General features: G+C 47.3%; 1 protein-coding gene across 6 annotated transcripts; it reads left to right on the forward strand.

The window, feature by feature from the left end:
• Positions 1–4,413: 4,413 nt before the first annotated feature.
• Positions 4,414–15,572, forward strand: LOC117061095 (organic solute transporter subunit alpha-like). Of its 6 annotated transcripts, none has more exons than XM_033173777.1 (7): positions 4,414–4,712; positions 5,106–5,201; positions 6,114–6,187; positions 7,246–7,401; positions 10,620–10,731; positions 12,757–13,009; positions 15,009–15,572. In XM_033173777.1, exons 1-7 carry the CDS (start codon positions 4,572–4,574, stop codon positions 15,449–15,451), a joined length of 1,275 nt encoding a protein of 424 aa, XP_033029668.1. In that variant the 5' UTR covers positions 4,414–4,571; the 3' UTR covers positions 15,452–15,572. The 6 variants fall into 6 exon arrangements, with proteins under 6 accessions (XP_033029668.1, XP_033029671.1, XP_033029670.1 ...); XM_033173778.1 differs by having other exon boundaries at positions 4,581–4,712; positions 5,050–5,201; positions 15,009–15,570; XM_033173780.1 differs by lacking the exon at positions 6,114–6,187.
• Positions 15,573–16,006: the final 434 nt, after the last annotated feature.

Raw genomic sequence — 16,006 nt, forward strand, 5'->3', positions numbered from 1 at the left:
GTTCCATTGCCCCACCCCCGAAAACTCAGATGCTCAAGATACTAACTCCATGCCTGATTGGATGTAGATGCTCTAGATACATACCATAAATGCTATAGTTCAGAATTTTATAAAATGGAACAATCATCACTCCCGGGTTCCATACATATTAATGTTGGTTAGAGTCACTGCTACACCTATAAATGTGCATTAAAGGTGAGGGGAGAGAAGGAACATAGCACCTTCCCTTGATGGTGAATAGATCAAAAGGTCCCTTGAGTAGGGTAAAGGTAAAGGGACCCCAACCATTAGGTCCAGTCGTGTCCAACTCTGGGTTTGCGGCGCTCATCTCGCGTTAATGGCCGAGGGAGCCGGCATACAGCTTCTGGCGAACCAGAGCAGCACACGGAAATGCCGTTTACCTTCCTGCCGGAGCGGTGCCTATTTATCTACTTGCACTTTGACGTGCTTTCGAACTGCCAGGTGGGCAGGAGCTGGGACTGAAGAACGGGAGCTCACCCCATTGCGGGGATTCGAACCACCGACCTTCTGATCGGCAAGCCCTAGGCTCTGTGTTTAAACCCACAGCGCCACCCGCATCCCTCTTTAGTAGGTTAAAGGTAAAGGTAAAGGGGCCCCTGACCATCAGGTCCAGTCGTGTCCGACTCTGGAGTTGCGGCGCTCATCTTGCTCTATAGGCCGAGGGAGCCGGCATTTGTCCGCAGACAGCTTCCGGGTCATGTGGCCAGCATGACAAAGCCGCTTCTGGTGAACCAGAGCAGTGCACAGAAACGCCGTTTACCTTCCTGCCAGAGCAGTACCTATTTATCTATTTGCACTTTGACATGCTTTCAAACTGCTAGGTGGGCAGGAGCAAGGACCAAGCAACGATAGCTCACCCCGTGGCAGTGATTCGAACCGGCGACCTTCTAATCGGCAAGCCCTAGGCTCTGTGGTTTAACCCACAGCGCCACCCGTGTCCCTCCTGAGTAGGTTACAGGGTACCAAATCTTAAACTTGGTTTCCTTTGCTTCATCATCATCATCATCATCTTGCTTCACACTATCATCTCGCAAAAGCCCCAGTACTATTTGGCAGGTTCTGTTCTACAACCTACAGCTGTTTAAGTGGTGTAGTTAACTACCACTGATGTACGTAATCCCTGCTATTGCAGCAAAGGTTCGTGAGTTCGGTACCTGTACCTGCAAAAGGGTGGTCAAAATTAAGAAGAGGCAGAAGCAGACAGTAGTCACCCTTGGAATTATCCTGCAGCTCAGAACAGCTGCACTTGGAAGAAAAAGCTAAATATAGATGCATCCTAGAAGCTGTTCCACGAGCAGAAAAGATGAAGCAAAGAGCCTCAGTGACAGAATTGATTCTACTTTTTCGGATCACTTGGGTACTGTAGGGCTGAATGCTCCCCATGTTTTTTGGTTTTCAAAACTCCCTGTAAGTACAAAATATCACAGCACAGAGCAGCCTGAGCCTTTTAAGTGGGGGAGCAAATCACAAATGCAACTCAAAGCCCTACAGTCTGAAGTCAGGTGAAGCCTGCTGCATCTGTAGAGGCAGACCTACAAAGCAGTATAGGAAAGCTATTGGTCGAAAGGGTTCTCTTGTGCTTTACCTATTTTGGACTATTTGGAGCAGGGGGGGCTGAAGGTAGAGCACAGGAGCTGCAGGCTGAAAAGGGCCTAACTCCACTTGCCTGGGAGTAAACGCCATTGAATTCTTTTTGAGTAGAAATTGAACTTTATTGAACAATCAACATCAACTTACATGACAATACATAATAATACAACATTTACCAACAATATACACAACTTACACGTATTTTACAGAAAAGAAAAGGGGGGAAAAGAAAAAAATGATGAAGTATATAAAATAAACTTCTGATTATTCTCATTGTACTGTTTCTTATTTTGTCGTTTTACCCGCAGTGCCTTGTTATTTTTGTTTTCCTAGAACTTTTCATACTACAATATTCTATTAGCCAATATGTTACAAGAATCATTCAAGGTCTGTCAGGAGAATTTTGTTATCACGGTAATTTTTCGAATACTCTTTAAATAATATCCATTCTTTATTCACCTTCTGTGTTGAATATCCTCTAACTCTGACAGGGAGAGTTAAAGTTAAATGCCATTGAATTCAGTTGGCATCACCTCTGAGTAGACAGGGTTAGAATTAATTGCATTGTAAGCAGCGAAACACTTTCTACATAAGGCCTTGCAGAGCACCTGCCAGCCAGTATGGACAGGACTGGGCGAGTTGGTTTTGATTCATTGGCCTGGCTCCCATGTAACATTAAGCCATTATTTGTTTAGCCAAAGTCTGGTTGAACACCTGAAACTAGCCACCTAAGCCATGGCTTGTTTTCTGGTAACAAGACACCAAGTGAAGCCATGGTTTGATAATCTGTCCGTAAGATTCATAACTGTCAGATCATAACTGATTTGGCATTATGTCTGAAAACCCGACAGCTTAACTATGGTTTGTTCATCCAACCCATTTCAGTTACTGAGGTGTGAGGCTAGAGCAGCTGGAAAACAATTCAAATTTAGGAGAAACAAGATGAGGTAGGTTTGTTCATCACATGGTTTGTTGAGCAAACCATGGTTAAAACAAACAATGGCTTGGTGCTATGCGTCAATGCAGCTATAATAACGCAGTTTCTTACATTAATATGCTCCCTGGATACCAAAAATTATAAACAGGTTAAGTGGGGGAGAATTCTGGAAATCTGGCTTCCAGTTCTGCTCTGCCTTAATGGAGGCATCCCACATGACAGCGGAAGATGGTTGGCGAAGGAAAAACAAGGATGATTGAGGTCTAAATCACTGAGCCTCTCGGGCTTGCCGTTCAGGAGGTCGGTGGTTTGAATCCCCGCGACGGGGTGAGCTCCCGCTGCTTGGTCCCAGCTCCTGCCAACCTAGCAGTTCGAAAGCATGTCAAAGTGCAAGTAGATAAATAGGTAAACAGTGTTTCCGTGCGCTGCTCTGGTTTCGGTGTTCCATTGCGCCAGAAGCGGCTTAGTCGTGCTAGCCACTTGACCCGGGAAAACTGCGGACAAACGCTGGCTGCCTCGGCCTGTAAAGCGAAATGAGTGCCGCAACCCCAGAGTCGTTCGCGGCTGGACTTAATTGTCAGGGGTCCTTTACCTTTTTTTATTATTGGACTGTAATTTAAAACTAATTAAAAAATTATGATAAAAAAAAATTGGAAATCTGACAACACACACTTCACTTCTGTTTAGAATATTACAATAGTTTTCTCTCTTAATCTGCATGGTGTCTGGAACTGGTGGTAATGTGGAACAAAAGTGAAGCCACAGTCTACCTCCCCTGCTGCCCCAAAACACACCAGTTGTGGAAGTGAAGGGAACCTTTCAAAGAGGGGAGTCTGGCCGATGATGCTGGCTGCGAAGGCGCTTGCTGTGCTTCACTTTTCCATGCTGCTATTAAAAACGCAGGAGCTCTGCCATTTTGCACCTGTTCACCCCTCCCGAGTCCTCTGAAACGGGGAGAACCAAGCACAATTCCTTACTTCTCATTGGGCCAAAATGTGCTGGTGTTAAACTGGTATTTCCTGCTGCTCCAGTAAAACAATGAGGTTCAGAAAAAGGACGATAGGTGTGTTCAGTCGTTCAGTCGTGTCCGACTCTTCGTGACCCCATGGACCAGAGCATGCCAGGCACCCCTATCCTTCACTGCCTCCCGCAGTTTGGCCAAACTCATGCCAGTCGCTTCGAGAACACTGTCAAACCATCTCATCCTCTGTCGTCCCCTTCTCCTTGTGCCCTCCATCGTTCCCAACATCAGGGTCTTTTCCAGGGAGTCTTTTCTTCTCATGAGGTGGCCAAAGTACTGGAGCCTCAGCTTCAGGATCTTTCCTTCCAGTGAGCACTTGGGGCTGATTTCCTTCAGATGGATAGGTTTGATCTTTTTGCAGTCCATGGGACTCTCAAGAGGATAGGTAGGAATGCTATTTTGCTTTTTTCAGTTGTGTTTGATTTGCTACCTGTAAAATAAACATTCGGGGGAAATACTGCAGTGCCTTCCTCTGGTCTGGCTTTACTGCTTGCTGTTTAATACAATATCCACATTTAAAAGGGAAGGAGGTTTGTACAGGTGTGGACTGTTAATAGAATGGTGATTGGAAGTCCAGTGAAATTGACTTCCATTGTTATAAACAGCATACAGTCATTGGGGGTCTGTGGGCAGCAAGGCAGCAGAATTTCAGAGAATAGGACCCTCACTATGTTCAGAGCAGCACTGGGTAAGAGACAGTTAAATCGGCCTATAACAGGAGTTTTGCGGCACATTGAAGATGTAACAAATTTATTATGGTGTTTAGGTTGCTGGAAACAAGCTCCCTGAAGGGAAAACTACAGTTCCCGCGATTCTTTGGGAGAAGTCCTGAGCTTTAAATGTGTGTTGAATGTGCTTTAAATATATAGTGTGGGTCTGCCCTCATGGCACAATACGTACCTGCCCTGGTTCAGGATTCCCTGGCAGGTGAGGAGAGGTGGACTTGGCCCTGTTGTCAAGACACCTGTGGCTGGCTTGTGTCAATGATTAATGTGGTGACTAATGATAGGAAAGGAAGCGATTATTGATGGGGGGGGGGAAGAGAACCTGGAGGCACCTGTCCAGGAGAGAGGAAAATGGCGCGCGCCTCAAATTGTTCTCTCTCTGGGGGTCAGTTCCCTTTGTCATCGGAGATCTTTCAAGGTGAGGTTGGGGAACCTGTGGTGGGGTGGAGAATTATGACCAGGATGCGGCTGTGGTTGGAAGCAAGGAGGGCTGGCCAGAGGATACCGAAAGGCAGGGGAAAGGGCTTCAGAACTTATTCTGTTTTTGCCTCAGCCATGGGACGTGGTGCAGTAAGAACAGAGTGCCTTTGATCATGTGCAGAGTGCGTTCTCACACATGAAAAAGCCCAGTCAGCCCTTGAATATCTGGGATCAGACAAAAAGGCTTCCAGGTCGGATAAGGTGCTCTGTAGTAATCCTGCATGAGGGATCTCTGCCCTTTTCTTCCCTGACCTGCAACTGTCCCTTTCGCACAGTCATCAAGGCTCAGATCTGGATCTTCTTAGTCCCCGTTTTCCTGGGCCTTGTGCAGGTCGGCCTCTTCCTGGAGCAGATGGGCTTCTTCCTGCGCCATGGCAACAGCTCCCGCCGAACCAGCCTCTCGCTCTGGATCCTGGGGGTCTATCCGGTAAGAACGGGCAAAGGAAGCAGGCAGCCCTTCTTTCCCCTGTCTCAGCCTCTTAAGACTGCAACCCTGCGTTCACTTCCTAGGAAATCCAGCTGAGAAACCACAGTGAAGCTGATTTAGGATCCTGGCTAACTTAAGTCCTTTCCTTTCAATAGGTTTACCCTGAGTAAAATTTAGCTGCCTGCAACCCATTGTTTCCAGGCTTGCAGCTCTCCCTATGTACTATCACACATAACTGTGTCACACAAATGTGTAATTAGCTGGCTTCGTTTGCAGCCTCATGTTGTGGTAGCATCTAATGGCTTAAATGGAAGGCTGCATACACATGACATAAGCACGTTCAGAGTCCCCCCCCCCTGCAAATAATTATGAGCACAGTAGTTTGTAAAGGGCTGCTGAGAACTGTAACTCAGTGAGGGGTAAACTATAGAGCCCTGAAATATACTCAGAGTCAAGTGTGAATTTCGTGCTCTTTATTCAGCTCATAGTAGTGAGGAATGCAGTTCCCCCAAAACGTTTGCTTTATATACACTATTTACACAATGGGCCCCACGTGATTGGCTAATTCCGGGATACTCCTGTATGCCAATTGGAGTGCGGATTCATTTCCACCTGGAGCTGGATTGGGTGGCTCCTGCGGACCAATCAGACTGCTGCAATCTCAATCCTATTGTTCTGGGACCAGTCAGACTGCTGCAATCTCAATCCTATTGTTCTAGGACCAATCAGACTGGTGCATTTTGGATCCTATTCAACTCAGTACATAACAAGCCCCTAAGCCCTTGTGGGAAAGAATGTGCGCTGAATGTGCTTTGCATAAAATAGATTGTGTAAAGGTATGTGCTGCTTAGGGACAAATTGCAATCCAAACCAGGTGCAAATCCTTTAATATCCCATCTCTTTACCCAACAGGTGTTCAGTCTCACTTCCCTCATTGGTTTGTTCATCCCTCGTGCTTCCTTCGTCTGTAACTTTGTGGCCTCCATGTGAGTTTCTTTTGATGGGAGTGGGAATAGGGGGTGGGAGGAGCGGGATTAAATGCAATTTATCCTAAGGGAATTGCTGCCAAGAAGAACTGAAGTTATCCAGGATTGTTTTTCCTCGAAAAATCTACAGCAAGGGTGGGGAACATTTGGCTCTGCAGATGTTGCTGAATCACAACTCCCACCATCCCTGGCCATTGGCCATGTTTGCTGGGGCTTATGGGAGTTGTTTGGCCAAACTGCGGGAGGCAGTGAAGGATAGGCGTGCCTGGCGTGCTCTGGTCCATGGGGTCACGAAGAGTCGGACACGACTGAACGACTGAACAACAACATGGGAGTTGTAGTTTAGCAACTTTTAGAGGGCCCCCGGTTCCCCACAGCTGGTCTACAGGATGCAACTCAAGTTGCCCCTGTGTTTGCTTTTTTTGACAAACGACTCTATGGTGAATAAAATAGACCTTTGGGAAGGAGTCTGTGGACCTTGAATGACTGCATGGCAGTCTCCTTCATGAAGACGGTGGGCAAACTCAAGTTGCAACAGATTCTCCTCCAGAATCCCAATGCCACATTATGCAACATTTACTGCAGGTATGGCTCTAGATTCCCTCAATGCACTTACGTCATGTACTGCCTGGCTGTACTATTTGATCATTTCCCACCACCCCAAATGTAGCTGCATTTGGACCCAGCCCTATTAAACTGATAACTACTAGAGCACAATGAACACATCACTGGGACCATAGAATAGCGTCATTGTGGCTGCTCATCCCGCCTTCCATTTCCCCATCTCCACCTTCACAACAAATATTATGCAGCAACCCCTTTCCCCCTTCAAAATGGATGTGGCCGTGTAGCCTTGTGTCCTGAACGTGTGTGCCACATTTCAGCCTGAGAACCCAAGGAAGGATATTGTGTATATCATATCAACAAACAAACGGAAAAGGCAAAAAGGTGACAAGCCCAAGGTCTGAACTTGCTCCACCAACTAGTCCTCTCCAGCTCCACAGCATTGCCTGTTTGATCCAGCAGATGCATAATCTGTAATGCTCCTGTTCCTGCAGCTACCACTCCATCACCCTCTGGAAATTCCTTGCATTGATCAGAGATTTCTTTGGTGGATCAGACCGAATGCTCCAGCAACTGGAGAGCCAGCGTGTTTCTCCAGACCCTTTCCCCTGTTGCTGCTGTTGCTGCCTTCCTGAAATTGCTGCCAACAGGTAAGGAGAGCCTGCCTTTGTGCCGTGTCAGAGTTGGTCCTGCACGTTATAGCTTCCTTATTGTACCCTATAATCTGCAACTGATCCAGAATACTTAAACTAAATACATCCCACCCCCTTCTTACAACAGGCTCTGCAAAGTTTCCTCATTCCCCACATCTCCTCGTTCCTTTTGCCTCACATTTTTAGATTACTGGTATGAAAGTGCAGGCAAGGACTTGTGGTTTTGTTTTTATTTCTCAGTGGTGCCTAGCACATAACAGATGGTGATAAGTCTTCTCCTTAAGGTCCTACACTGACACAAACACACACATTCATGTTGTACAACAACTTGAAGCTTCCAGTCCTTCACATTAGAGCTGTCCTCCTCATATGCCTTTTACCGTATTTCTTCACCTATCTCCATGGCTGCGCAAACCCTGTGCTTTTAAATACATATAAAATGTTGAGCCAGGCTGAATTATTTGACCTCTAAAAATTCTGCATATCACATTTCCTTATTATGCCTAATTCATTCTGGTTTTCCTATTCAATGTCTCATTTTCCCAGTTATTGTTTTATGCTGCTTTTAGTTTTAGATTTTTAATGAATCTAATTTATGTATAAGGGATGTGGGTGGCACTGTGGTCTAAACCACAGAGCCTAGGGCTCGCCGATCAGAAGGTCGGCGGTTCGAATCCCCGCGACGGGGTGAGCTCCTGTTGCTCAGTCCCTGCTCCTGCCAACCTAGCAGTTCGAAAGCACGTCAAAGTGCAAGTAGATAAATAGGTACCACTTCAGCGGAAAGGTAAACAGCATTTCTGTGCACTGCTCTGGTTCGCCAGAAGTGGCTTATTCATGCTGGCCACATGACCCAAAAGCTGTCTGCGGACAAACACTGGCTCCCTTGGCCTTTAGAGTGAGATGAGTGGCGCAACCCCAGAGTCATCCGCGACTGGACTTAATGGTCAGGGGTCCCTTTACCTTTACCTTTAATTTATGTTACAGGTAGGTAGCCGTGTTGGTCTCCCATAGTCAAAACAAAATAAAATAAAAAATTCCTTCCAGTAGCACCTTAGAGACCAACTAAGTTTGTTCTTGGTATGAGCTTTCGTGTGCATGCACACTTCTTCAGACTTATGTGTAATTTAAAGTTTGCAACTTTGCGATTGCTGTTTCATTGTAAATTTGTTTGTAATGTGATTGCGACTTGCTTTGAAAGGACTTGTGGTCTTGAAAAGTGGCATAGGAGTCACTTAAGTAATAATAAACAATAATTCATTGGGGTGGAGCTATTTGGAACTACGACTTTCTTTCTCTGACCCCTAGAACTCCTGCTTGGTGTCCTCCTGTGCTCAATCCCCTGCCATTCCACCAGAAAGTGCCTCCTCACATTCAAGATTACCTTTACAATCTTAAGGGTTACAAATGTAGGGGGGATATTCAATTAAGTTGCTGTACATGGAATGAAGTCCTCTTGCACAATTGGACTTCCCCTCTCTCCACCCCCTTAAAGCTGCTCTGGGGGTTGAGGGAACCCCCAGAACAGTTTTAGGGGTTGTGCAGGGGGAGGGAAAGTCCAGCTGTGCAAATGGACCTCATTCCCCACATGCATACCCTTCTTAGTTTTACACTGAATTCCACTGCTAGGGTTTTTTGTTTTAAAAAGGGAATGTGAATTTTTTAAGATTCTTACTTGCAAGCTTGCCATTTTCCTTCCCTCTGTTCTCCACTCCTCAAAAGATGGTTGTGGTGCAACCCATTAGTGTTGCACTGTTGATGCTCAATCCGTCTCGGAGAGTAGAACAACAACAACAACAACAATTTATTATTTATACACCGCCCATCTGGCTGGGTTTCCCCAGCCATTCTGGGCAGCTTCCAGCAAAATATTAAAATACAATAATTCATCAAATATTAAAGCTTCCCTAAACAACTACAGGGGACGCAGGTGGCGCTGTGGTCTAAACCACAGAGCCTAGGGTTTGCCGATCAGAAGGTTGGCGGTTCGAATCCCCGTGACGGGGCGAGCTCCCGTTGCTCGGTCCCAGCTCCTGCCAACCTAGCAGTTCGAAAGCATGTCAAAGTGCAAGTAGATAAATAGGTATTGCTCCGGCGGGAAGGTAAACGGCATTTCCGTGTGCTGCTCTGGTTCATCAGAAGTGGCTTGGTCATGGTGGCCACATGACCCAGAAGCTGTCTGCGGACAAACGCTGGCTCCCTCGGCCAGTAAAGCGAGATGAGCGCTGCAACCCGAGAGTTGTCTGCGACGGGACTAAACTGTCAGGGGTCCCTTTACTTTTAAACAACTACAGAAGCGTCATCTACAGTGCCCTTGAATCGTTTGGCTGAGGTTCTACACTACAGGATATTGAGTATAATCAGGGAACCCATGCTTAATTCTTCCTCTCTCTACACCAGGGGTCCCCAAACTAAGGTCCAGGGGCCGGATGCGGCACAATCACCTTTTAAATCCGGCTTGCGGACGGTCTGGAAATCAGCGTGTTTTTACATGAGTAGAATGTGTCCTTTTATTTTAAATGCATTTTTGGGTTATTTGTAGGGCATAGGAATTCGTTCATATTTTTTTTCAAAATATAGTCCAGCCCCCCACAAGGTCTGAGGGACGGTGGACCGGCCCCCTGTTGAAAAAGTTTGCTGACCCCTGCTCTACACCATGGGAAGTCACTCTCATTGGCTTCTTCCAGAGGTTTTCAACCCTTTTGAGTCCATGACTCCCTTTACTAACTACATTATTTCTGCAGCAACCCTGTGCGGCTCAGGAGCCCAGTTATGTCACCCCTTCCCTGCAGAGCTGGCAGCCTCTCACCCCTTTTCAAACACCCTCCCTTGTGGAGCGTTCCCTCAGCCTCCTCTCCTCTCCCCTCTCCTTGGGAGTCCTCTGGGCGGCCACTGCTGCTGCCCCTGGTCTCTGACCTGCATCCCCTCACCCCAAAGAGAGGTGCCTCCCCACACTGCCCCATATGGACCTGGGAAGCACCCCCTGGCCAGAACCAGAGGCACCATTCGCCTGGAGAGCTTGCAGCCAGGGCTGCTGCAACCAGCAGCTGCGCAAGCCTTTGGGAGGCAGATACAAAAGAGGGCATCCGAGGAGGGAGGGAAGGAAAGAAAGAGGGACAGAGGCCAGTGTTGCCCACAGCACCCCTGACCGTCATTCAAGGCACCTCAGGGTGCCATGGCCCACTGGTTGAAAACCACTGGCTTCTTCCCTTCTGCAGAACAAACTTGCGATGTATGACGCTGGCTGTGTATCAGCTCTCTGTCATCAGGACCATCCTCTTTTTCGTCGCGCTTATCCTCTGGACGGATGAGAAATATGACTATGGCGATGTAAGTAATTCTGTCTGTGAAATTCATGGCTGGCAGGCAGAGAGGGAGGGAATTAAGGCACACCTTGGGCATGTCTATTAAGCACAGAATGAGTGCTTGGTGTTCCCAGTGATGCTGCAGGCTGGATATTTTCCTTAGGAAAGTGACAGGTGCCCGTTCTTTGGTCTGATGATAGGTGCTTCCATTGGACTGAGCCGACACGAATCTGGGCATCATTATCCCTCACTGAGTAACAAAGCTGGTCTTAATTATAGCCAGAGCATATCAAATTGTTGTGGCAAGGCAGCTCAGATTCTGTATGCATAATGATAGGAAGCTCTGGCTGAACCTTAGCAGCAGTTTATTTGGATGACGACCAGAGAACAAGGTTGGTATCGCTGGATGTTAACATGAAAATGCTGTTACCTTCCTGAGCACCAGGCTGGGACCAACCAGGGCAAACCTGGCAATTAGGGAACGGGGCAACTGTTGATTGGTATCAGTTAAAAGTTGCTCATCGGCATTTTAAAAGCACAGTGAAATTCCACAGCCCTGGGAATGAAAGCTTGCAAGCAGCCCCCAGTTCAAGCACGTGCAGGACATAAATTGAAAGGTGGGGAGGAAATGAATGTGAGAAGCAAGTTCAGAGAATTGCGTTGCGTTGGTTAACAGGCAAAGAGGGAACAGCAAGGGGGACACTCCTGGGTGGTATAAGCAAAACCACTGCCAGTTCTGGCCCCCAGACCACCTCTGGATTTCCATATTAGGTTAGAGATGTATATGCAGTGGTCCCCTTCAGGTCTTCCCCTGGCGCCCACAAAATATTTATCTCAACACACACCCTCACCCCACCATGAAGCATGGAGGGTGGTTAACATTTTCTCCTTTGAAATGTCCATAGAACTGAAAGGGGAAGTTAGAAAAGTGATGTTCTTTCCCACTTCCTCTTTTAGCTCTATGGGCTTTTCAAGGCTCAGATTGTGTTGGATCCAGCTTTTACCCAGATCCCTTGGAAATGGTGTGTGTTTTCATTCTCGTTCTCGTTCTTGTTCTCATTCTCTTGTTCTCTCTCTCTCTCTCTCTGTGTGTGTGTGTGTGAGAGAGAGAGGGGGGGGGGGAGAGATACCTGCTCAGAAGGTGTGGTGCCCACAGCACTGATTCAAAAATTCAAATCGGCCCATGTGCCTTAAAAACATTGATGATCCCTGCTGACAAAGAGTGCGATGGCATTTCCCATCTTCTCTGTTAATTTAAAGCCAGATAAATTGAACCAGTGATTTCATGATTAGGCTATGGATCAGAATGGGATTAGCTACAGTTACAGTAGAAATGTGAGCTTCTCTGTATTGTATCCTGCAGTTTTGCAAGCTGTTCACATTTCTGATTATGCCACAGTGCTAGTGTTGAAGATTAGCCTTTTCCATTATTTATTTTAAAACATTTCTTTACTGCTTAATATTTCAAAAAACCCTGTGGTATTAATTTGTAGGAAGAAACTAAGAAAGGTGTCCTAAAAACAACAACAACCTAAATATACTCTCGAGAGCTAATGTTTCAGGACCTTGAACTATGTTTTTTGTTTTTTTCTCCAAATGTGCTGATCTTCACTGCACCATTCAGCAGTGGAGTTAGGCGTTTTTAGAGCCAGTGTGGTGTAGTGGTTAAGAGCGGTATACTCGTAATCTGGTGAACCGGGTTCGCGTCTCTGCTCCTCCACATGTAGCTGCTGGGTGACCTTGGGCTAGTCACACTTCTTTCAAGTCTCTCAGCCCCACTCACTTCACAGAGTGTTTGTTGTGGAGAAGGAAAGTCTTACTTTGTCCATGGGTAAGTAAGTGTATGTGGCTTGTTAGGAGGTAATGTGCATTACCTCAAATGGCATAAACCATTTTGAGTGGGCCCACTTTTTCCTGCTGCTGTGGGGCCCTGGACTTCTACTCTGCAAGTGCCATTCAAGCGACAGAGGATTTTGCCCAAACACGTGCTGCTGGGGGGGGGGGGGAGTCACAGCATCTGGCATCTCATTTGCCCATCCCTCTCTCCCAGGTGGGCTACACCAACCCCAACTCTTACATCTACGCCATCATTGCCATCTCCACATTCCTATCCTTCTATGGCTACTTGCTCTTCTACAAAGCCACCAAGCCAGCGCTCAACGGCTACAACTTGCGCTCCAAATTCGTCTGCATCATCTTGGTTCTCGTCCTCTGCGGCCTGCAGAGTGGGATCCTGGAGACCATGGGGGCAGTGGGGGCCATCCCTTGCAGCCCGCCTCTCTCCCCAGTTACACGCTCCCAAGGTAAGTGGGGCATTCCATTGTCACGGGTGGGACACTTGGACCATGTTTTTTGGTATTCACACATGTGTAACAATGTAAATATACATAAAAATTAACAACCAAAATTTAAACTATGTTCTTAATAAGATACTGAACCTTTTACTATTTTTATTATTATTTTTTAAAGATATTTTTGACAATTTTATTAAATGTTATTGTCATGGGTGGGACAAAAAAGGACATGGAGCTTGAGATACCGTAAGTTTGATTTATGGAAAAACTCTGTGAGTTGGGAGGTGAATCAATGATAAACTCAGCCTATCTGTTTAAATCAATGTTTATTGGTTACAACTATGCAATCAGAAATTAAGTTTAAGAAATTTAACGATATAAAATTAAGGGGGAAATGCTGTCACGGGTTGGAAATCATCAGAAAACTTGTAACTCGAACACTTCTGTGAAGACTACGTGGGTGGACTTTTGAAAAGAAGGTCCATAAACTAAACTTCTTTTGTCTTTAGCTTTACAAAAATGGTTAGACTGCATGTTTGGAATCTTCCTCACCAAAGTCCAGTGCTCATCTAGCATTCTTATCAGGCTCATTTTTCATGGAATGGCCCAATTGCTGCTTCAGGGAGGCCAGGAGCCTGCAGCAGGCGGCATTTAAGCTGGCTCTTGGGCTGACGGGCAGGGCCACCTCGCTCTCTGACTTGCTGTCTTGGGGTAATTGCCTTCCTTGCTGTCTCATGCCAGAGAGGTTCCCTGCCCTCTTTCGGGGTTGGGGTCTCTCAGGGGGCAGAGAAGGGGGAGGGAACTAGTTCCTTACAAAGCTGGCTCTTGGGCAAGGGGCAGGGCATCATCTGGGCTAGCCTTCACCAACCCCGGGAGCTGTATTCACAGTAGAGCCAAGGAGATTGTTCCATCAGCATAAGCATTTCTGCTTACTTGACAGTACCCCTCTCCCTCCCATGCTGTTCTCGGGGTTCCCTCAACCCCCTGGAGCAGATTCGGGGAGACTGTGGAGGTATGCAGGGGGATGTCCCTGTTATGCTACTCGGAATCATTCTGCTGGCTTCTGCTAGTGCAACTACGACGCCCGCCAAGCTAGCTGGGGCTGATGGAACTGTTGCAGGCCCCGTTCAAGTCTGGGTTAGTGTTCACAGAACATGTGCAGAGTTCTGTAAGGATCACAGCAGAGCACGTGCAGACTTTCAGGAAGCTTGGTTGGAAACACCGATGAAATAGGATGAAGCAGACACTGCCACTAGGGACTGACTTAACTAAACGTTGTTTAGTATGTACAACATACATACAGACACAGGATCTTAGGAAAAACAACAAACACTTTCCTCTCTCTAAACTTTCTCATAAACCAACGCCACTAGATACCACACATAGCAGAAGCTGAGCAGTGCTGCCTCTTATGGGAACATTCACTTATCACCCGTCTGTTGCCGGGCTCCATATCTCTAGGCAGATCACCTGATCCTTTGATTAGTTCTGGGCAGTCAGTCAACTGTTAATTGCTCGAATGTTGCAGCTGTACCAAGTGTCTCATAATCAAGACCCAGTAGGAACTTGTACTCCAAAACCTACGGAGGGCATCAGGTTGGCGAAGGCTGGTCTGGCCTAAGCATCAAAGGAAGGTGTAAGGCAGGCTTCCTCGAACTCGGCCCTCCAGATATTTTGAGACTACAATTCCCATCATCCCTGACCACCGGTCCTGCTAGCTGGGGTTTGTGGTTGTTGTAGGCCAAAAACATCTGGAGGGCAGTTTGAGGAAGCCTGGTGTAAGGAATCTGCTTTCCCTTGCCGATGCACAACTGAGAGCGCATTGGCAGCCATGTCTCTTTCTACCCGCCCCACACCTGAAGCTGCATACGATGTCGGATGTGGGGAAAGTGGGCAAGGTTTGGGGGAAACAACCTCCTGGGCCAAACCTGAATCCCTAGCAGGCTGGAAGTTCTCCACCTCTGCTGCAGAGCGTACCATATTCTTAATTCTCTCTTCACCCCTCCAGTGATCTACTACTATTCCCTGGCTGTCGAGATGTTCTTCATCGGCATATTTGCCCATTACTCTTTCCGAAGAGCCGAGCCGCAGCTGGACACTCAGCAGGTCACCCGCCACCGAGCCTCCCAGACTGAGGGCCCCCCATCTGGACGCTGCAGCCCGGGAGACGACGCATCCATGGAGGGAGCCAACCCAGGCTACCTGGGTGAGGAGTCTCTGTGTACCATAGAGCACTCTCCGCTGGACCGGTTTGATTTCATTGTGGGGGGGCCTGTGGATGGCTGGCGGGAGAGCTGGGGGCCAGGCATCCTGAGGACAGGGCCTCCACGGGCAGATGGCCTGAAAGCCAGCTCCTCGCTCCAAAGTACTGTCGCAGAATCACCGCCAGCTGGAATCCAAATCCATGCCCAGGTGGCCAAACTGAATGGTGAAGGGGTCACTGTTGTGTAGCCCTCAGTCTCCAGGGAACGGTCCTCCCTTTCGTGGCAACACCTGGATTCTGAGGAAACAAGGACAACTGACCTGAGGAAAACAGGATGGAGGGCAGATGACAGCAGCAACCATGAACTCCATGCTTTGCCAAGGAGCAGGGCAGGGGGAGAAGGTTTACCATGAGGAATAAATAGCATTGTGAGGGAGTTTCAGTCCATTTATACCAAGTCTTGACTGTCAGATTAAAGAAGATAAAGTAATAAGCAGTATGCCTAAGGCCAGAATAATCAAAAACCTGGAAGGACTTGCAGTGCTGGGAAACAGCATGCCGTTGTTAAATTATTATCAATAATTTCTGCAGCACTCAGAACACAGTCTGCCTGTGAGGGCAAGAGAATCCCGTCTTCAGCCCACAGCTGCCCTGGATGAACAGGAATTTGAACCTCTCTCTGTGTGTCCTCCCAATAAAGCACTCCAGCTACTTATCACAGCAAAAGAAAAGCTCTGAGCAAGTGACAAAACTTTATTAAAATCAACATGGTTTTGGTTGGTCAGGGAGAAAGGGACTTTGTA

This window comes from Lacerta agilis, chromosome 16, assembly GCF_009819535.1.
Source record: "Lacerta agilis isolate rLacAgi1 chromosome 16, rLacAgi1.pri, whole genome shotgun sequence".
NCBI classification, from domain to species: Eukaryota; Metazoa; Chordata; class Lepidosauria; order Squamata; family Lacertidae; genus Lacerta; species Lacerta agilis.